Consider the following 23,682-nt stretch of genomic DNA (forward strand, 5'->3'; position numbering starts at 1 on the left):
CAGTGGGTTAGTCTCACTACATCTCACCCACACTAAGCGCACAGGGTAAATGAACTATGTGTTTACCGCCAGTGTCTGCCTTTTGATAAAAGACAGCTGCAATGCAGCAAGCGTAAGGGTCACTTGACTGGTTACACATGTACACATGTGTGGAGGCTCCACACGTGAGACTACTGTCACACACTGGTAGCCTGGAGCAGGGGGGCTCTGCAGGGTTTCATATTTACCTGGGATAGGCCTTAGTCGCAGTTATAGGTAGTCATTGTGATTTACTGTTTTGTCTGCAGTGACACTTTATTATATACGTTTAGTGGGTACTCTGCCTTAGAGGGCAGTTTTGCTTCCCTTAGGCCTACAAAGTCCCATTAAGTATGAAACTGGTGTGGAAGAGGTGTGCCCAGTTCATATTCACAGGTCCCATGAATTATTCAGAATTGTCATATTTCACTGGCTCATTTCAGGATCAGAGCCCAAGCCTTTTGTCATGCTGCTGGGCCAAGTTAATTAAATTTCTACCTAACAGAGGAAACACAGACCTCCCCACACAAAAGGTGTAATTAACAATGCTTCTTTAAGCTCCTGAGGAGGAGGCCGTTGGGATAAAAATGTGCATCTGTTAATTACCTGTCACAAAGTACCAGGGCTGGGGACAGCTCAGGCCCACTGAACAAGGGAGGAAGCCCAGATAACTGGAGCTAACACAGGCAGGGGCTTCTCTTTGAAGGTTTGGTGGCAAGGGCCCTGGCTGTGATGTTAGTGAGGGGTGAATTTGAGATTCCAAGACCAGATGTGACAATTGACTCCTGGATGATGCATCTTGAACTGTCCCAGCATGCTGTGCAAGAGTTGTGACAGGGTTGGAGAGATGTCATCGTAGGATTGGCAAGGGTTGCCTGGCTTCTACAGCTTTCTACCCTATTTTTAAAATTCTTGCACCAGGGATAGAAAGTTCTGTTCATGTTTTTTTTGCTGCTGAACCCTGGGACTACGACAGCCATGGACAAATAGAATGAAGAAAAAAAACCTGATGCTTAAAAGGACCATGGACCCTCCCCAGTTGACCAGTGGCTCTCTCCAAAGGCCTTTGTGGCTTCCCCTCTTACTCCCTCTGAAGACCAGTTGGAGAAATCTTGAACTTCTGCCCCCTTAGACAAAGACCAGGAGGAATGCTGACACAGGGAGCCACTGGAACTAGCCCCCTATAATGTACACCAGAATAAAGGCCAGGGGGGCTACTGGAACTTCTCCTGGTGGCTAGAGCTCACCACGAGGAGTAAAACAAGTCCACAATCATGCAAAATGACCCAACGAGGTCCAAGATATCAATGTTTGAAGCACTGAAGCCATTGACCCACTGCGAGCACTGGAGTGCAATAGAGCCTGTCTAAAGATTACCCCTGGGGTAGGCCATAGCCTGGAGGTCGAGTCAAGGAGCATTTTCAATATTAAATCCTGGGAGGGGTTGTGTTTGGGGCCCCCTCCTCAGGGCTCTGGAGGCTTGGGAATCCTGGATCCCATGCCAGTTCTTTGTATTGGGGGACCAGGTTCCCAACCCCAGAGAAGGGGGAGGGCCGGCACACTCCTCCCTGCAGTTCTGGGCCTACCCCTAGCCCCATACTTTGTCTGGGGGAAGCAGGTGGCCACCACTGAAGAAAACTCCCTGCCCACAAGAGCAGGCAAGGGAGACAAGCTTCCGGTTCCTGCTGCAGTAGAGGAGATTCTGTCCCCACGGAGTGCAGGCTAGGACAGCCAGGGCTGGGGGCTCTGCTATGCCCCTAAAGAAATGTGGGGTGCCCGGGTGGGAGTGGGCACACTCAAGGAATATTAAAAAAACTAAGAATCCCAGAAGGAAGAATTAAAGCGTATCTCCCTGAAGCAGCAAGAGAGCCCTTATAAAATATTCACTGCTCCTTCCTGGTGCTTGATAATGCCTCAAGAGAGGCTCATTTACATAATGTGTACCTTTTTGTGGTTGTCCCAGGAGGACAGGGGCACCAACAAGATCATTTGTGAGGAGAATGCAGAAGTGCTCCCTCAGGGAATCCATGACCCCCGGGAATTTTTGCATAATTTATTAAAGCACTCACAAGTATGGAGCCTTTGCTCTACATCTGGGAGTGGTTGTATGGCTGCATTTTCTGTGGCATGAAGATGTCTAAAGAAGACGTGGCTTGTAGCACCGTCTAGAGGCTGGTTCTATGGTTGCATTTTATGTGGCACCCTCTAGAAACAGTTTTCATTGTTGCATTTTGTGTGGTCAGAAAGTATATCAAAAGCACATTTGTATGTTATGTTCATTTTATAATGTTATATTGAAGTAATGCTGACAGTGATTACTGAATGTTTATATACTTTATTAACATTAATAATAATTGCACTTACTCATGGTTATTATTGATCATTGCATTTGTGCACAAAATAGTGGTGTTTTAACCTGTGGTTTGTTCTTGTAATATGATGAACCCTTGACAAAGTCAATTGGCCTGTTTATCAAAAATGAAACCCCCATATGGCGATATGCTGTTTGGTATAGTTGGAGGGCAATGAGATTTTGAGGTTCATAACCCTTTGAGGTCAAATGTGATTTCATAAAGTAATCCAATATATTTTTGATCTGCCTTGTGTACATATTGGTAAATTAATGCATAGCATTTAGTTGTGTGATTAATGTTTTCCTTTTCAAAAGACAAATTAATGACTGGGCATTCCTTTTATTGAGTGTTATTGCATACCAGGGAATGTTGATTACTAGCCCACACCACCTACCCGGAGTAGGCGTTGGACTGCCCTGCTTGACTACCTTGAGAGAGTCTAGCTCTACAATGGGGTGCTTGGCTCCCAGTAAAGGGAAATTGTAGACCTATTATGTGTGCAGGCTTCACATGCTGCACAAATAGCCCAATTTCCTACAATTTTTCTTTCAGGAAAATACTTCAGTTACAATGCATGACGAACCTATTTACACCTGAAAAATAGAATCCATCATCCCAATTTGTCACAGTCAAACTTTGTCACAAATGTATTCCAAATAGATGTGATCTTTTTTTTCACTGCAGTAGCCCTTTTCATACATTTGTCAGAACTTGGCTCTGTAACTATGGTGGCCCCTTCTTTCCAGTCTAATTGTATTCCAACATCTTTCCCGGCCTAATAGCTTGGGCATGAATGTTTCTTCTGGAACTTTACCATTACTGATTGCATACGGCTGATCTCTGTCTCGAGTGGCATAGTCGGCAGAAAAGATGGACAGGAATGCCATTGGCTGAGAAGATTTCTAGTATTTCACTCATCACCACCTTTTTTTTTTTTTTTTTTTAACACTGAGGTCTCACTGGTGCCTCCAGGACCTTTTATAACTTTGCCACTCACTTTACTTTTGGAGTGCCCCGTGGCTGCCCTGCCAGGCTGCCACCTCCTTATCGCCTTTTTCTGCATAGCAGCACTTTTCCATCTATATCAGATATTCAGCTGTACATCTCTGTAAAGTAATGCAAGAAAGTAGAATGAAGAAAGACTGCCTCTAACAATATTTTAATAATGCCGGGTTACTGAATTCAGCTGTACATTGACCTACCCCAGTCACTGCAAAATCAGTATTTTCAACCTAATAACTTCATATGCTTTGGTTGTTTTTGAAAAGGGCAAATACTGCTTCACACTAGTCGCCTTTGTGCTGTTCTATATTCACAAAAGCGCCACAATCTGGGCAGATTTGTGTAGAGCACTGAGTACCAGCCAGAAGGTGAATACCATTGCACATTAGTTCTAGCGCCGCCTGTCTTTGAAACCAAGGATAACTTGAATCCCACTCATATGAAATCCTTAGCCTCTCTTTTAATGGTGATTGTGGGAGTGTGCAAATTAGTGGCGCATTAAGTGCCAGGATGGGAACCCATCCTGTTGACTTTAAGCAAACTAAATTTGCGTATAAAGGGGACACATGTTAATAATTTTCAGCTACTACTGTCTTGGCTTGATAATACTTAATTATTTCTTCAGTTTCTCCACTAAAATGAGGTTTGTATCACAGTCCTCATCACTTTACGATGGTAGCTTTTCTTAAGCACGAATAACCCTGTCACCATAGGGCAAACACCTGTGTATGGATTTAGATTACAGAATACCGTACATAATGTAAACATTTATTTCCTTAAATGTATTCAGGTCCGACGATATCAGAATCTTCAACTGGGAGTAACCTTTGAAGCTGCTATCTCCTGCAACATTTCCCAGGGTCTTTTCTACCAATGGTCCTTCATATCATCAAGTGGAGCCCGGGTACCCCTTCCGCCTAGTATTGACACAAAGAAGCAAACCATCTCGCTTCCAAGTTACCTTCTGGAATACGGGCTCTACACTGCTGTTGCTAAGGTATGTATTGGTTCCGTTTCAGAACTGAATTAGCACTAAAAGTACTTGTCTCTGTTCTTAGACAGTTCTTGCCTTGGGCATGCGTTTTATTTTTTCTGCACGCTGAATATTTTTTTGATGTCCTGTCGTAGGCATATTTTATGATGCAGCTGTAATTGAGTTTTGGAACTGGTTAAACCTATCAATGTCACCAATTGTTTACGAAATAAATCAAGGACATAAACACGCATTTGTTTTGTACTGATATATATAAGTACATTAATTATTTATTGTTCTAAAGCCTGTAATAATAATGGTAGTGTCTAAGGGTATCTGACTAGTAGCAATGTATTTTAAAGTGGCATTATAACATGCATGAGCTTTAGCAAGCCAATGTTAGATTGATCTATTTTTTATTTTATCCTTGCAAACTATCCAACAACATGCAGTTTCACCTCCTTTTAAAAAACCTATTGTATCAAGTACACATGTGGCCAGGGGCATAGCTTCGGGGAGGGGGGAGGTGTCTGGAGTTTTCTACCCACCTGATACATGCTTTATCCTCTGTGTTGTAGGGAACGTCCAGTTAGAAAGGCAGTGCTGGATTTCGCTGGTCATTAGCAGCGTTGAAGTATATAGACCAAACACTTAACCTTACACACTCACTCTCACACACTCACTCTCACACACTCACACTCACACACTCACACTCACACACTCACACTCACACACTCTCACACACACACTCACACACACACTCTCACACACACACTCTCACACACACACTCTCACACACACACTCTCACTCTCACACACACACTCTCACTCTCACACACACTCTCACACACACTCTCACACTCTCACACACACACTCACACTCACACACACACACTCTCACACACACACTCGCACACTCTCTCCCACTCGTCAGGGAACACAAAAGAAACTATTAAGGTAGGTTGAGACCTGATTGTCCTAATGCTCCAAATAAGAGATATTCACCACTAGCTCCTCAGTTTGGGTCCAACTCACAAAAAATTAGTAAATGTCCACTTTGTGACTTACAAATTCATATTTATATAGATTTACCCGATTTCGAAATTCCCAAACCTTTCCCAGGCCATGCTTGGAAAACTGCACCATTTACAGGTTTCAAGGTACACACCTGAAAAACATTTTTGAATTCAATTTTTTGACGAGTAAATATACACACTTTTCTTTTTGCATGAACTTTTTTTTTTCTCTATAGTGAAAATATTTCTGCTGGGATGAACTCCTTCCCATAAATCACCACTAATTTTGTGTGCTTTCCTTTGCCAATCCGAAGGCACAAATGCATTTATTTCTGCCACTGGCAGCAGAAAATATCAAAATTTTTAGTGGGGAAGGGATTCTGAGAAGAGTTTTTTGAACACGTCAAGCATGTATACTTGTGAGTGTTTACAAAATTATAATGCACTGGTGCCTTTTCATGAGCACTTGCCCGTTTCTCCCAAGATCCCTGGTTGTAGGTTTGGTAACACAAAATGTTTGTGTGAGTAAAACTATAATCCATTCCAAACTCACATTCCAATTTATCTTGTCCCTACAAAGTATATCACCCCTTCTTTCATGTGCTGCAGGAGGAGAGTTCCATTAAATTGTGGCTTCTTGTGCTCAACGCTGCTACAGGCCAACGGACTACAATAGGCCTGGCTCAGCCTGACTGAACTCCTAGACCATACACTGCATCTGCTCCCTCCTTCCCTTGTGAAATCACAGGGATGTGCAGAAGAGCAGCAGGATAACTGGATATTAATTCTGTCATGTGGGATGAAAAGATTCTACAGATGAGGCAGAGGAATCTAGATGGAGAACCAGTTCTATTGTTTCAGTTTGTGATCTGGTGGTCAGATGGATGTGGAAAGGATAACTGTAAACTAAGTATAAGCTTTGGTTCTCCCCAATATCTCCCCACTACAGCACTGCTGCTCCATGTGAACAGTTTATGGGGAGGCAGGGACAAAGGTGGGGGGACAGTGAGACTGCTCAATTTAAGATTGTAGATATGTTGCTTGCCCGCCACCATACGTTATCTACCTTGCAGTCACAAGTGTCAACCAACTAAAGCTGCTATTTTGACTTGTTGACAGTCAGACGCTCTCGGTGGAAACATTGCTTTGGAAGTGGTGAGAGACACACACTTTTGTGTATATGTTATGAACACGCCAGTAGATTTGGGCCTCGCAAGATAAGTTTTCTTTTGCTTTGAAAATTTAATTATTCTCTTAATATTTTTCAGGTTCAAATTATTGGAAATGTTGTATATAGTAATTACACAGTGCACATTGAGGTGCCTCCGAGTCTTCCAGTCAGCGTTATTGCAGGTGGAAACCACCTTTTCATATCTAAAATACCTGCTACCGCTGTCGCCCTGAATGGGTCTGAATCATATGATCCAGATTATCCGGAGGCTATAATGAGGTAAGTTTCCTAAAAGTGTAAGATAATGTTGAAGCTGTATAGTGTAAAATGGATTTTAATTGTCACAAGTACCTAAACTATCTATTTTCCTTTCCTAAAGAAGGAAACGATCCACAGCATTTGTTTCTAAACAACACGTTTTGAATTGGTTAGAACTTTGTGGTAGATCATTCATAGGAAACAAAAACCTTGTGGGAACCACCAACACCTGAGCATTTCTGGTTGTTACCCATGCATAAATCACGTTATTCCTAGGCTCCAGGGAAGATCAAATAAAACGTATATGCATTATTGCAGCATCGCGCGCTCTTACACTGTTAGAGGGAAATCTGTTAATAAAATAAGACAGATCAATTTGACACAATAATATAGGTTTAATCGATTTTCAGCTGGGAACAACAGGCAGTCTCAACATAGAGGCCATGACTGAAGTTCAAAGTTCTGGTTCAAACACCAGTAGCATTTATACTGTTAAAAACCACGAAAAACTGTGGTCAAGAGTTCACCATTGACGTAAGCTACTACAAGCAGTACAGATAAGATAATGAGGTGCATCTGGAAAGAAGCAGTTGCACTTGTTGGCCTCATAGGTGGGTAAGTTACACTGACGTAATTCACCATATCTATCTTTCTGCACAACAAGAGATTATATGTTGGGTGCTGCTCATGGTAGCCCTGCCTTGCAAATACTTATCTGATACTTACACAGTTCACCTTACCACAATATGAATGACTTGTGGTTTTTAGGACCCCTGTGCTAAGGCAGGATACACCCTTTTATTCCACCCTGTTCGTGCTAAGTGAACATTTTGAAAGCAACAGTTGGTGCAGCTTTAAAGAAAAACTCTCATTCTAATGTGGCTTGGGCCTCTTGTGTGTTTCAGCACAGCTAACTTAACAGTGCAGCATGTGTATAAGTTTCCTAAGTAATAAGTGTTTGTTTGTCCTAAATATGACTTGCCTTTTCTATTGAACCCACAGTCTGTCTTTTTTTAACATGTCCTGTATTAAGCCTTTCACTACTTACATTGGTTTACAACTATCTCTAGCCTAAAATGTTTGTATTGGGATTTGGGAACTTATGTTTGTTTGTATGTGATGTATTCCTATTCTTCCTACACCATTCCCCCCTCTAGATGATTATTCAACTACTTTTCCTATCTTCCCATCTACTAATGAAACTAGGGGAATCACCACATACCCACTACTCTGTCACTCCCAATTTAGCTGTTATCCTTTTGCAACATGCTATTATTACCTGAAAAATAAGACACATCAAAAGCAACAACACAATCAAAGGCAACAAGGCCTTGAACAACCCCGACATCCAGGACAGCACCCATTCGAACCAGCCCTCGAACCACCCATCAGGGGCACCCCCCTCATTGATCATTTTCTTTTGTAGATCATCCAATGTCTGAATGGCCGGAGTTAATGTCTCATTGTCCGCATCATTGGGCAGCACATAAGTACAACAGGCCGAACCAATCTTCTTACACACCCCTCCTTTCATGGCCGTCATTAAATCACTACATATCTGTGTTGCATTACCATCAGCCTAAGGGCTCGGAGTTCTTCCTTGATAGCATTGAACCCATCTTCAGTTGCATTTGTGGTCTTCATGAATTCAAAGCTCGTGATCTGCAGCCAGCGTGCAGTTTTTAAAGATTTTCTTTTTCCATCTGGGGCCATGGTATATATTGAGGCACCCCTGGGCCCTTGAATATCAAGGGCAGTTGACAGGACTGTAGTCCTATTGCCAGTAGGGTGACGCGAGTCATACTTACAAGCTTATCTCTGCCACACCCTTAAACTTTTCTGCATATAGGGATAATCCCAGTAAGGATCCCCTGCACCCTGAAAAAGGCACATTTCTGCATTAGGCATGTCTCGGGGTTCAAAGGAACCCTCTTGCGGCCATGATGTCATCTGTGATGCCAATCCTTCTGTCCAACCTGCTTGGTTGTCAGTACAAGGGACAACATTACACCAACTATTTTCATACTGAGCTACTATTTAATTGGGTGTCAAATTATTGCCAGGACATACACGTGCCATGTCTTTCCTCAGGGTCATTTTTCATGCCATATCAAATGTTCCCTTTATCTCATATGGGCGTGCATGCGCCCCATCAAATACTAATCTCTGTAATTCTCTTGGCTTCTTTTGTAAAGTCTGTCCTGTCTTATTGTTTTCTTCTCCCTGACCGGCATAGTGTGACTGTTCCTTGTTATGGTCCTCAAGAAGGGACATTCTTTTAACATGTTCAGTGATGTCATCTAATGCCCCCTCTAATCCTTTGTAGGATTTTTCTAAACCCATATCTTCTTCACCTAAGGTGCTATGTGTGGAGAATGTGTCATCTAGTCCTTCTTGTTCAATTATTTGTGGCCTAGTGAGGGCCTTTGACGGCCTCAGGGGCCCTTCCTCCTTTTCCCAAGTCGCTCTTTGGTCTACCCGTCCATCTTCCTGCTCTGTGACCCACTTGCCTACACTATTCTCTTCTGCTGCTGAGTGCATGAACCTCCAGCACTCTGTGTGAGCACTTTCTGGTTTGAAAGCTAACCTTCTTGTCTCATTTTTAATATTGGCACTCGGTTTTTTCAAAACACCTTCCTTTTTTCTAGCCCCCTCCATTCTCTGTACCCCTCTTGATCCTTCATTAGATATACCTTCATTCTTCCTAGTGGGGGACATCTCGTGCTCTAAATGAATTGTAAATGTGGCATCTACTGTCCCTATGTATTTAGTACTGTCCCCACCTGACATTTCCCGTGGTGTACTGGCCATTTGAGGGCATGGAGATGGTTGAACATATTCTCTATGTTTAGAAAAAGATTCTAATGGTGGGCTATAATCTGTGTCTGTATATCCCACAGCAGGGGGATGTGAAGAGGTGGGTAATGAGTGTGGGGCACCAGGTTGCAATGTATACATGCCCTGTACCCTTGCACTGCCTAACCTTAATTGCACATCTTGATAGGTGGGTGGAGGAGCCGAAGGGAGGGTTTGAGGCTTTGTATTTGACTCATTCATATTTGTTTCACAAAAGACCCTCCATTGGTTTAGTGTGATCTTCCTTTTCTCTAGTTTATTTCCCTTGTATTTATTCTGTAGGAAGGTGGCCATGTGTTCTATTATTGTATTATCAAATGTGCCCTCTTTGGGCCATGCATGTGCAAGTTTTAATGTTTCTTTGTGCCATTCCTTACAGTATTTTCCTGTCCTGTCCCTGTCTCCTGAGAACACTTTAACCATGTGTTCTAAAGGAGACCCCATGTCTGTTTAGTGAACTTAATCTTTTGTACTATTTACACTCTAAATAGACTTCTATTTACTTCCTAGGGTATTTCCATACTTCACATAAACTATTATTAGGATGTGAAGGTGAACATCAGATATATATATATATCCCTAATCTCTGAAAGCCTTTGTTCATTTATATATATATTGGGTAGGTGCATTTATGTGTGGCCTAAGTGGTTTGTTTGCCTGACACAACAAACAATAATATTATTGTGATATATATATATACATGTTTATAAATTATTCATATCTTAAATTCCACACTGGGAGGTCCTTAATAAATGCATACAGTAGGAGGTCCAATACTAAATGAAAGTCTGTTATTATTGCAGGGAATTCACATGACTGTTGCCCATGGTTCCACTGAAAAATTGCAGTAACTTCAATATATTCACTTTCCGGCCACAAGGTGGCACCAGTGTCACACATGAGAAAAAAAAATGTATTGGCCTTCAAAGGGATACTTTACTCTTGGAAAGACAACTGCAACAGGTTTTGTAGATTTCAAAATAAACACTTTTATTCTAATTATGCGAAGATCCTGTTCACATCTATTTGAAAGGTAGTTAAATATATTTGTATGTATAGTAACTGATAATGCTCCTTCTATTTGTATACCTTCAATATATGTGTGTATGTCCCAGTCTATACTATTTGATAAGTCATCTAACCTCCAATCTTGAGGCTCTATAGTTTCATAATGGGGATAATAGTTAGTAGTGTCAATATTTTTTATGGGGTTCATGAGGCTACTACACTACTTTTAACTTGGAGGATAATGTCCTTGTCTTAGTTCTTTGAATAATTTTTTAGAATTGTCTAACAGGCATTTCTCTTATGTCAATGTAGGTTGTTTTTAGGCCTAGGGGTGATATACTATAAATACCTAGGCATTCATAAACTTCTGACTTAAAAAATGATTCTATGGTATTGATATTGCTGATCTACTAAGGTCAGTTCTGTTGCAGAGGGCAACAACCTGACCGTTATAAAAATGACTAATTAATTCAGGGATGTGGAATTAATTAGTTCACTTTCTTGGGACATTACTTTACTTTTGAGTATACTATTATAACTTAACCTTCATAAGAATAGGAGGTCTGATACTTATTCCTAAATCATACACTAAGTAACATAAACTTATATATTGACATTATTATGTGGCCACATTTCTATCTATACATGCATATACATACACAGTAATTCTCAATTTCATACTAGGGCAAACAAAATACTACTGATCACTTCTCTCTGGATTCATAGAGGGGACAACTTTTCACTATTTGCAACTACAAATGGTGACTTCCAGACTTAAGGTCGGGGTTAGGTTCACATGAGTGTTCTTAAGAACATACACTGATTGCTCAGCCCCAAGTCCACCACTTCTCCTGACCACTTTTGACTTAGTTAGTCAAGCTTCCTGTATCTTCCGGACTTACCACTGTGATCCCTTAATATTATCTCAATTCATACACAATCTTGCATGCAAACACACAAATTACATACATAACAGTGTCAAAATTGTAAATGTCTTTATAAAATAAAAGGAACAGACCTCGTACTTTGTCCACTCAACTACCTTCCACTGAGACCCATCTGTCCCCACGAAATCAGAGATTTTTACATAAATGTTGGCATCTCCCTTACCTCTTTAAAAAGTGCGCAAATCACCTTGTGGAGACAGGCAGGGTCCCCAGTCCAGCAGTTGGTGAGATCAAAGTAGAGCTCCTGGCTTAGCTGGCCAGTATGTTAGGGGTAAATCTGTTAATAAAATAAGACAGATCAATTTGACACAATAATATAGGTTTAATCGATTTTCAGCTGGGAACAGGCAGTCTCAACATAGAGGCCATGACTGAAGTTCAAAGTTCTGGTTCAAACACCAGTAGCATTTATACTGTAAAAGCCACAAAAAAATGTGGTCAAGAGTTCACCATTGACGTAAGCAGATAAGATAATGAGGTGCATCTGTAAAGAAGCACTTGCACTTGTTGGCCTCATGGGTGGGTAAGTTACACTGACGTCATTCACCATATCTATCTTTCTGCACAACAAGAGATTATATGTTGCGTGCTGCTCATGGTAGCCCTGCCTTTCAAATACTTATCTGACCCTTACACAGTTCCCTTTATCACGATATGAATGACTTGTGGTTTTTAGGACCCTGTGCTAAGGCAGGATACACCCTTTTGTTCCACCCTGTTCGTGCTAAGTGAACATTTTGAAAGCAACAGTTGGTGCAGCTTTAAAGAAAACCTCTCATTCTAATGTGGCTTGGGCCTCTTGTGTGTTAAAGCACAGCTAACTTAACAATGCAGCATGTGTATAAGTTTCCTAAGTAATAAGTGTTTGTTTGTCCTAAATATGACCTGCCTTTTCTATTGAACCCACAGTCTGTCTTTTTTTTACGTGTCATGTATTAAGCCTTTCACTACTTACATTGGTTTACAACTATCTCTAGCCTAAAATGTTTGTATTGGGATTTGGGAACTTATGTTTGTTTGTATGTGATGTATTCCTATTCTTCCTACATCAACACCCTCAAAAGTGCTTCTATTTGTGGGAAGAAAAGCATATTATGGTAAACATGCCTTTATTTGCAATAACATGCACACATAATTATGATTGAACAGCCCCCTAGAAAGGAGTAACTTACCACTGTTGAGTCGCTGAATGTATTTCAGAGCATGTGTTGCTGTCATCAGTGAGCTCAGAAATAAATAATTAGTTCTGCATAGTTAAGCAACCCTGAATTGTAATTTCTGAATAACCCTTTACTTTTCATAAACTTTGTCCTATTATCTCCATTCATTATGCTTGTCTTTGTACAGAAAACCCATATTGACCCTTCATCCCTATATTCTCTTTTGAGAATTTCAGGCACCCGCCTTCTGTGCCTCAAATTAGACTACTCTCTCTAAAGAGTTTCCTTTCTCTTGCGTATACTACCCTAGGGCTCCCCTTTTTAGTGTAGGAAGAATGCAGTCCTCCTTTTATTGTAGGAAGTATGCAATTTCTCAAGGATGTACTCAGTGGTTAACCTAACACATTCTCAACATCACTGTCCATTACAATGCCTTGGACACACCATGTTCAAGGTATATATCTTGGATTGGTGGAACTGTGGGTCAGTCCCAGAACTCCACCCACTGCTGAGGCAGTCTTACACTCCAGTTTCTTATCTAAGTACATCTTCTTCATAATGAACATACATCCCACAGCCAATGATAAAAACCATCCTCACTCCCTCACCTACCTCTTAACAGCATTTGAACCAGCTATATCTTTTGACCTAACTCTACTTTGGAGCAGCTGTCAAAACAATAAACCATAATATCTAGATCCTAGTTAAATACTTCTAATACTGGTTAATAGAATCAGGCACCACACTGGAGTGGAGCTAAATGTTCTTCATCTACCCAGCCAATAAATGTCTGTCTGCACTTTCCTGCCGTCTTTAAAAAGGTTGTGAGTTCCCCCCCGGGGATTTATTCTATTGTGATTATATACAATATGTATATGCATGTCTTAGTGCAGTTCACTAAAAAAACTTCACAAGTAGGGTGATAAATCATCCTCTATCTACTTCAGCAATAAGTACCAGAGCCATAGTTTCTTCAGGCTCTTTAAACTAATTATGTGTTGATGAAAAATAATCAGTTGTGCCCAATCAACGTTAAACGGAAACTATGATGACCATCGTAGACAGCAACATCATTGCCTAAAAGTGGCAACATCCCTGGATAATTGGTAGACTTCTACAGTCCAAAAAAGAGATATGTTGGCCTCCTATTGACTCTGAGCTCTTCTGTATTGTAAGCATAAATGAAACAATTCAAGCAAATGATTATGCTCATCTTTTGCACTCAGCTGTTGCCACATATAACGTCTCCCCACCAAACAATAAAAGATTAGGGCAGCCAGACATTTTTTCATTTTAAAAAGTTAAGAATATATTGCCGCAAATGTCACAGTGCCCACAGATGAAATATGGGAACATTGAAAACTGCACCCTGTTTAAGGTATAAGTTGCAACAAAAACAAAGTGAAGGATGGATTACTTGAAATATTCTGAGCCACTGGCAACAGCTTGGGGCCGCATTGTAGACCATTGTTTTTTTTGCTCACTATGCCACTCCTACAGAGACTCGTCATGTGAAAATATGTGTTGTTTAAGACATTATATTGATTTTCGTAATGTCACAAAATAAAGAGTGTTAACATTTTCCAAGTAAATTGGGCAGAACAGCATTGGAATTGTGCCTAATCATCCCACCATGTTTCTCATGGTTTATATAATGACTCATTTTGTGGCAGAATAAGCCTGGACTTCTGCCTCCTGGGATCTCAAGTGGCTGGCTTGAGTGTGATTCATCTGTACTGGATCCAGTCTCCAGTTATCTAATGATGTTTACCTGGACACCGCCTGACTAAATATAGCAGCACCCCCAATTCCATACAGTGATCCAGTTCTTTCTTCCAGCCCTACAAGGTGGGGCAGTTTGAATCTTTCCAGGCCTGAGCAGTGCCACTTTTGGCACCCAGAAGACAAATCCATAACAAGGCAATCTTGGATCGTTTGGCGTCCAAGTCCATGTTTATTTGCAAGTGGATAATTTGCGGTTTTTGGAGGGGCTGCCATCCCAAAACCTCCCCCAACGTGGATGACGCTCCCTCCCAAGATGAAATTATCATACCTCAAGTTCAGAACGTGCGCATCAAATCTCCTTTAGATGTTAGGCATCAAAGGCAAAGCAGAGAAGTCACCAGCCCTTTCCTCCATAGCCTTCATCTTGTGAAATAAGTACTGTGTAGATAGTTCAGCTGGACGAGCCTGAATTGTGAGGCCATGGCAGCCTCTCCTGGGGAGTCACGTAGCTGCCTCTAGTCTCATTGGACACTGGCCCCTGGCTCCTCTACCAAGTCTCCCGAGTGTTGGAAACCTCTTAATTTAGTCACCTGCTTGTTTACATTAATCCCTTCTTAGACTCAAAGGCTGAATCATTGCTTGTCTTGTACAAACATTCTTTAATGATGATAAAGTGGAAGGCTTTGTAATATAAGGTAATGTTCCAACCACCCCATCATTCGCAAGGAATCTCCAGAGAGCCAAATATGTTTCACATAAACTAGGTTGTAACATATATGCAAAACTCTGCCTGATAAAGTAGTTGCAATAAAGGTGGTCGATCAACTGAGGAGCAACCGAGGGAGAGCTGACAAGAATTTTATGTCCCCTGTTAGCTTGATGACTTGTGGTTCCATGCTCACTGTACCACAGTATTCTATACCTCAATAACAAGACTTAAGCAAGGCAAAACCTGTACGGGGTTACTTGTGTTCAAGTCTAGATGGAAGCTGGTCTGCCAGTTCAGGCTCTACTATTCCTATTGGAGCAGGAGCAGGACTGATTTGTTTATACCATATTGCTGCTCATTCTACTCCTTGATTTCCCTGTTGAATGTGAAAATTACATTATTTGCAAATGTTCTTGTGAACGGACTCTATAAAATAAATAGCTCCTTAGGAAGGATCAATCGGGTTTTATACCCAAACATGCAACGCAGCATAATATTAGACGCATCTACAGTGCACTTGGACCTGCTGACAGATTACAGTGCCCAGCAAAGCTTTTCTTTGATTTAGTGGGATGGGAGTACCTGTTCCTTCTGGAAAGACTTAATTTTGTCCCCCTATCCTGTTGATTTGTGTGGCTGCTGTATACTGATCTAATGGCATGAGTTAAGATAGGATAGTCCACTTTGGACACATTCAGTCTGAAACACACCACGAGCAGGGAGCACACACACTTCTCCTCCCGCTTTTTGCCCTCCCCCTGCTGTTTGCTGTTACAATTGAACCATGTGCAAAATGGCTTAGAGTGTATTTCCAGATTAGGGGTTTTGACTGGTGTTAGACCTGACAGCCTTAGGGTGGTCACCCCTAACTTTTTGCCTGCCTCCCTCCACTTTTTAGATACTGTTTTTGCTGGTTTTAAGACTCTGCTCACTTTACCACTGCTAACCAGCGCCAAACTGCATATGCTCTCTCTCTTTAAACATGGTAAAATTTTGATTATACCCAATTGGATTATTTAATTTACTTATAAGTCCCTAGTAAAGTGCACTATGTGTACTATGTAGGCCTGTAGATTAAATGCTACTAGTGGGCCTGCAGCACAGATTGTGACACCCACTTAAGTAGCCCCTTAACCGCCTTGTCTCAGGCCTGCCATTGCAAAGCCTGTGTGGGCAGTTTCCCTGCCAATTCGACTTGGCATTTAAAAGTACTTGCCAAGCCTAAAACTCCCCTTTTTCTACATATACGTCACCCCTAAGGTATGCCCTAGGTAACCCATAAGGCAGGGTGCTGTGTAGGCAGAAGGCAGGACAGGTAACCGTGTAGTTTACATGTCCTGGGAGTGTAAAACTCCTAAATTCGTTTTTACACTTCTGTGAGGCCTGCTCCCTTCATAGGCTAACATTGGGGCTGCCCTCATTGTTTGAGTGGTAGCTGCTGTCCTGAAAGGAGAAGGAAGGTCATATTTAGTATGGCCAGAATGGTACTACAAAATCCGGCTGACTGGAGGAGTTGGATTTAATATTACTATTTTTGAAATGCCACGTTTAGAAAGTGAGCATTTCTCTGCACTTAAAACCTTATGTGCCTTACAATCTACATCTGGCTGGGTTTAGTTGACAGCTCCCTTGTGCATTCACTCAGACACACCCCAAACACAGGATACTCAGCCTCACTTGCATACATCTGCATTTTGAATGGGTCTTCCTGGTCTGGGAGGGTGGAGGGCCTGACACTTGCATGTCAAAGGTCAGTAGCCTGCTCTCACACAAAGGCCTGCCACACCCCCTACTGGGACCCTGGCAGACAGGATTGAACTGAAAGGGGACCTTGTGCACTTATAAGCCACTCTTTGAAGTCTCTCCCACTTCAAAGGCACATTTGGAATTTACACAGGGCCTCTGCCTTTACCAACTCAGACACTTGCTGGAGAAGAAATCAGAACATGCATCCTGCCAAGAACTGCCTGGCTGCCAAAAGGACTCACCTGTCTGCTTTCTGTGAATGACTGCTGCCTTGCTGTTGACCTGCTGCCTTGCTGCTCTCTGGCTGTGGTGAAGAAGTGCTCTCCAAGGGCTTGGATAGAGCTTGCCTCCTGTTCCCTAAAGTCTCAGGACCAAAAAGACTTAATTTCAACAAGGACTCCTTGTGCGGCGAACTTCGACGCACAGCCTGCCAGAAACGACGCACAGCCTACACCGCAGTGAAAAATTCACTGCACGCAGAACCAGAACGACGCAGTCCGACTTTGCATCGAGAAGATTGACGCAGTGCCAGCATAGCGACCAGAAATTTGACACATGGCCCACCGGATCGACGCATAGCAGAGCCGGAATGACGCAGCCTGACTTCCAGAGAGGAATCGACACAGCACATGCCATGCGGTAGAAAGTTCGATGCAACGCCCACCAAATCGATGCAGCTCCTGTGACTTCGTCCTGCCAGCACAGGAAATCTACGCATCGTCCCTGGGGCGTCTGAAAACCCTGCAACCCAAAGAGGATCCACGACCGAGCACCAGAAATTGATCCACAGCCGTCCCTGCAGGAAAACTAAACAAAGCATCACAGCGTGCGGCCTGAGAAATCGATGCACACCCCTTTGTTTCCATGCCTCTCCTCTTCTGCGTTTTTTTGTGGAGGTTTTGCACGCAAATCAGGTACTTTGTGCTTGAGAGAGACATTTATTGCTTTTAAAAGACTTAAGACACTTTATATCACTTTTACAGTGATATCTCAACATATACTTATTGCATCTTAATCATTTTGACGTGCATTTATCCAGATAAACACTTTGTGGTGTATTTTTGTGGTGTTTTACTGTGTTATTGCATGATTTATTAAACAAATAGTTTACAGATTGCCTTCTAAGTTAAGCCTGACTGCTCAGTGCCAAGCTACTAGAGGGTGGGCACAGGATAATTTGGATTGTGTGTGACTTACCCTGACTAGAGTGAGGGTCCTTGCTTGGACAGGGGGGTAACCTGACTGCCAACCAAAGACCCCATTTTTAACAACCGGGCTCAAGGAACTGCTGATGAGTTACACTCTATGCAGATGATGTGCTAGATTTTTCAACTGATTTGATCTGATCAAGCCCATGACTCCTGCAGATACTCCATATTCAATGAGTAAAAAAAAAAAATAAGACCAAATGTATTATGTGATAGGTGGGCCTCCCTCTAACCTGCAATGGATAAGCAGCTTATGTGTACTCACAAATGGTTTTAAATAACTGGGGATCTACATCATCCAGGTTCCCCAGAGAAATAATGCAAGCACACAGTACATAGGGAACAATAATCATTCATGTACTGTTTTGATTCGATGTGGTGCTGTCCTATCCAAAATAAGCCAAGTTTCACAATACTTCTTTTTACTGTTTTACAATTGGTAAAATTGATGTAATTAAACATATAATTTCCTCAGAAAACCAGCATCTGAATGCAAACCAGACTATGATCTCTGGATCACGTTAGGTGGCTAAAATCAAAGTATTTGCAGAAGCTGGGCTGGAGGCTTGCCCTGGCATAATAATTGTAGAGGTATACCAATAACCTTGATGATTGGAGTTCACTGGCCTCTTTAATGAACCAGATGACTTGTTCATCTCCTTATGTTTCTGTGTATTTACAACTGTGCATTATTGCTCAATCAAAAGTGCATCTGCCTTTATTTCAGGCACTATCTCCTCTCTGTGAATGATTGAGTGGTTGACTCTTAGTCGCCTTTGAGGCACAATTATGGGCAATTGTAAGTTAGCTTATTTCTCTGACCAAATGTGGCATGTTCCTGCAGATTTAACTGGAAGTGTGCTCCATCAAGCAGACCGCATCAGTCCTGTTTCAGCAATACAATACAAGATCCCTTTCGGAGCAGCTCTGATGCCATCACTTTCCAGACTGACCTACTTGACAGCGGATATGATCAATTTCTGGTGACATTGACGGTTTCAAGTGGCAATCGCACCTCTTCAGAGGCACAGGTTTTCCTGTCTGTTTATTCAAGTCCTACACTCCGGTATGTAATGGCTGCACAGCCATATTTAGTGAGGATTTTGTTTGCCAAATGTATTTTCCAAACTTCCTAATAAGGAATTACATTACCACTAAACTATACGTGCCCCAGAAAGAGTAATTAATGGTGCCGGATACCCGTTAGCATAATAACCTTTGCAGATGCTATGCAGTCTCTCTGTTTAAGTTTAAGCACGTTTAGATAATGCACTTTGTAACATCTGCATTTTTGGTGCATACACTATTCCAGTAATCCAAAAACAGTATGGTCTGTTATTCTTACATGCTGATGCTTTCTTTAAACAGAGAAGGTAGCTTTCTAAACTTGTTCAGCAGAATGATGTTCCCTTGACTTGCGCAATTTGTGGGGTGGCCAGAGGGAGAAGTGGGGTAGCTCATACTGTAATGTGAATTCCAGATTTATAATGCTATTTTGCTAGCACTGTTTCCCCCCAAACTCTGCTTCAGCTCTGACTGAACACATTTCCGACACCCTTCCCTAAATGGGATACAGACATTCAGCAATGTGTGTCTGGTTTCCTAGTGAACTTCTTAATCCAAAGTGAATCTACTGGCATTTCTCTACAATTGAGAATTAAGGTGTTTCAGGTGTGTGTATGTCAAAAAGGAGACACAGGCAACCTTTGTGCTATACCACAGGTTAATGTTTTAGTGATTGAATCATGTATATGTTGTTTTTGCTGAATGCAGGGGATATAGTCCATCCACACTGACAGTCCACAGCATATACAACCATGTATTTGAGCAAGATTTGTGTTTCCTGTTGTCTCATAACACATAAACAGCCGGGTAGGATTGTTACTCCTGCAAAGTCCAACTCTAGTCAGGTCAGGAGGTCCTTGCTGATGTTTGCCAGTGCACTCTGTTTCCTCTTTTAGGTCTGAAGCCATCGCGTTTTTTAGGGAAATACCCCAGGTCTACAGGTTTAGAACCTCTAGCCCTAAAAGACAAGGAATGAGTTAAATTCGCTATGTATGAGGAAGGTGGATCTGGTTTACTGCTTAACTACATTCTGCCCAGTTTCATAGAGATGTGCTTTCCGGTAAACAAAGCAATCCTTCTCTCAGGGACACAGCGGTATTCAGGGAACCCCTGTTTTGTACCTAGAATGTCACATTCAAGCATCTGTACTAATAATGACACAAAGTATGTTTAACATTTTCTATTGTAGAAGTCTATGACTTAATACATGCACTTTGACCGCCAACATTTCAATCATGGTTCTTATCACTAGGATCTCCTGGTTCCTACAACCACTGTTATCTCTAGTCTTAGAGATAGGAAAATAAGTTAACGTGCGCGGGAAGTGTTATAACTGTTGCTCTGCATACCTGCACACAGAGTTCATCTGTGCTCTCAGACCTTCAGCCGGCAGGGTGAGACAGAAGGAGACTTCTTTTAGCAGAGCTGACCCAAACTTCGTTTTAGCTCCGTAGGTCCTGCCTTGGTCCAAGAACGTCAGCAATCTGTAGTCTGGAAACTGACTTCATTGTTGACAGCTCGAGGGTGAATACCTTTCTAATCTGAATGGTCAAATCTTTGTAATCTGAAAAGTCAAATCTCAGTGTTTATATATTAAACTGACCACTGCATAATCAAACTGATTTTGAATGACAAGCAAGGCAGAAACGTGGTGGAAACATCTCACCCAAACCAGTATTCTGTACAAGCGTCCCCTCTGGCCACAAATCATTATATCTTATATGTGTTCCAGATGATCCTGAAATTTGGATATTTAGGGTATCTTGGCCAGACTCATGTTTTCTGGTTTGCTGATAAACTAACGAGAAAAAGTTATTCAAGCTGAATATTCTTTCATGTCACCAAAATGTGTAAATATCTCATTTAAATCTGCCAAAAGTGAATAACTAAAGTCAAGCTGCACTTAGCACTTTTCAAAATGGAGTCTGGTACAGGAAACTATATCAAAGATTAGCTGATGGCTGTTGGGCATTTTAATGTATTCAACCTACTTATGAAAGTGATGTGTCTTGTCTTCCAATATCTTCCTTAGATTACTGAAGGGGAGATAATTATAAATATCCTTGCCCTTTGACGTTGGTGACTCCAACATTCATTTACTGTTGTTTAGCAGCTTAGAAATGTGTAGGTGAATGTAGTGCTGAACTTTCAAACATGCCGCAGAGAATGATTTGACCAGTTAGGTGGATGACTTTGAAACCTGCAATTTCGACATGAGCCAGGTTGTGAGGTAAAATAAAGAACTAACAGTGTTGTAAAGGGACTAAACATGTTTTGAGGCTGTTTATAGCCTCACAGAATATTATTAATTGCATATTTTTCAGGTTGGCCATTATAAGGTTACACTGTGTATCGGCAGCTTTACATTTCTACTTCCCATTTTGCAGGTTGGCTACAACACCTGTAGCTTTGGGTATATATTTAAAAGCGATAAACACAAACTCTGACCTGTGACAGGGGCCAGACCTAATTAAAAGCATAGTGAAAGACTCCATGCAGGGCATATCCTAGCATGGCTACTATATACGTTGAGATGTTTTTCTAATTGCAAGGGTTGAGCTCCTTCTGTTCAGGTTTTACTGTTCCATGACATGCAGCCATATTACATTGTGCCATTGGCACACAATGAGAATTGTTTCTTAAATTAGACAGTGCCTCCTGACCTACAGCTTGAATTGGGTTGGCACTGTGTTTTGATGCATTTATCATTTAGAGATCACACCCACTAGATTTTTCGAGCTCCAAAAGAAACCTTTGGACTTTTTGGAGAAAAGGAAAACTAACACGTGCCTCTCACCCACTGAGTTATGCTCCTTTGAAGGAGGGATGTTTAAAGTCGGATGAACCTGTTGGAGAATTGCCTGCATCTACGGTTGATATAGCTGTCCCCACCCTGAACGTGGCATTTTATACTAATTAAGAATTTATTGTGTGCTGTTATTCTACAAACCATGTGATTAAGAAGTGGCATCATAAACGGATTAGCGATTAAATTAATACTTATTGTAGTATAGTCATCTGCCTTGCACCTTTGTGTATTTATATCTGTTGATCCATTTAAAGCCTCCCCTCACCTCTGCTAGTTGCTAGTTTTACAACATCTACTCTCAGCATCCAGTTGATATGCTTGCCCCGCCCCAACAGCTAGATTATTTTATACCTTTTTCATGTATTTGTCTCTGGAGCAAGTGGAGGCCCACTGCACTCTGATCCTGCTTTTGCAGCACACAACAGTGCACCTATTGGTTCATTAGAAAGCACACATCTCTTCGATCCTGGCAAACAACAAACTTGCAGTAGCTCAAATCTACAAACAGACTTTTAGCCACTATGAACACTGCAGGACAGATTGAAAACATCCTTCTCTTGATATTACAACTTAAATGCAGAAAGTGTACAACAATTTGCCCCCTACAAACTCTTGAATGGTGCAAAAATAAAGCCAAGAAACTCTATGGAACAAAATCATAAAATATAGAGCCCAAACCCATTACTAAATTAATCAAACACTCAAATCCATTCAGTACATGAACATGGGCTATGTTAGCATGCATCAAGCAAGGCATAGGAATCATCTAACATATCAACACATTTAAAAAAACAAAAAAGCACTATCACACAATAAATTAATTGTCTTTTTATGAGGAAGGAGTGTTAAACAGGTTTTGAGATGGACTTGCTAAAACTAATTTCCTCTTTCTGGGGCAAAGCCTCCAGATTTCCTTTCTTCAGCACAGTGGGTAACAATAGCCCACGCAGCCCCTGCAGTGGGGGGGGAGAGAAGGGGGTCAAGCTCGCTCCAAGGGCCACCCACTGGCACTGTGCATGGGAGGTGGGTCCCTGGCCAAAAAGCTCCTGAATTGGTCTGGAGCGTGGGGGACACCTCCATGTGTTTTTGAGGGAGACCCATTCAAGTTTAATTATGCCACTGCTTCAGTACTATGTGAAAAGGCTAGATCTACTACATCCAGGCTTTCTGAGTAGATTAACTGCCAAATTGGTTGACTTCTTGCCCAGTGCTTCAACTTCCAAATAATTTAAGTCTGAGGCCCACTTGTCTTTGTTGATGATCCAGTTGCCGAACCAGCAAAAGCATGATTTCTGTAACTATGTTTGACAGTATACATCCAGTTTGAGGTTTTTACCCAAAAGAGTGGTAGGAGTGTCTGGGGAAAAATGAAAAAAAAAAATTGTTTTTTACTTCAACAATTTCATTTCTTGTCAAATCTGCAATGACGCATAAATGTACGCAAAAAGATGAAATAAAAAAGTAAAATAAAACTGTGGGTGTAATTTTAGCAAGATCTCATACCGTTTCTGCCTCTTGAAAGCTTCCAACATATTCTTCAGTCCCCACAGAATGTATCCAAATTGTGAATGATGTGTTTAGACAGTCATAATTCAGGTAAAAGTGGACAGTTACCATGACCTTGAAATCCAGATCTACCACTCGTGATTCTTGCGAT

General features: G+C 41.6%; 1 protein-coding gene across 1 annotated transcript in view; it reads left to right on the top strand.

Annotated features, from left to right (window-relative positions):
* PKD1L1 (polycystin 1 like 1, transient receptor potential channel interacting) overlaps positions 1-23,682 on the top strand; it is a 1,079,023-nt gene that overhangs the window by 383,221 nt on the left and 672,120 nt on the right. Inside the window, exons 20-22 of the mRNA XM_069216140.1 lie at positions 4,165-4,371; positions 6,632-6,813; positions 18,996-19,217. Of these exons, the coding sequence (XP_069072241.1) occupies positions 4,165-4,371; positions 6,632-6,813; positions 18,996-19,217 (611 nt within the window). The remainder of the gene's footprint in view (positions 1-4,164; positions 4,372-6,631; positions 6,814-18,995; positions 19,218-23,682) is intronic.

This window comes from Pleurodeles waltl, chromosome 2_1, assembly GCF_031143425.1.
Source record: "Pleurodeles waltl isolate 20211129_DDA chromosome 2_1, aPleWal1.hap1.20221129, whole genome shotgun sequence".
In the NCBI taxonomy this organism is placed as follows: Eukaryota; Metazoa; Chordata; class Amphibia; order Caudata; family Salamandridae; genus Pleurodeles; species Pleurodeles waltl.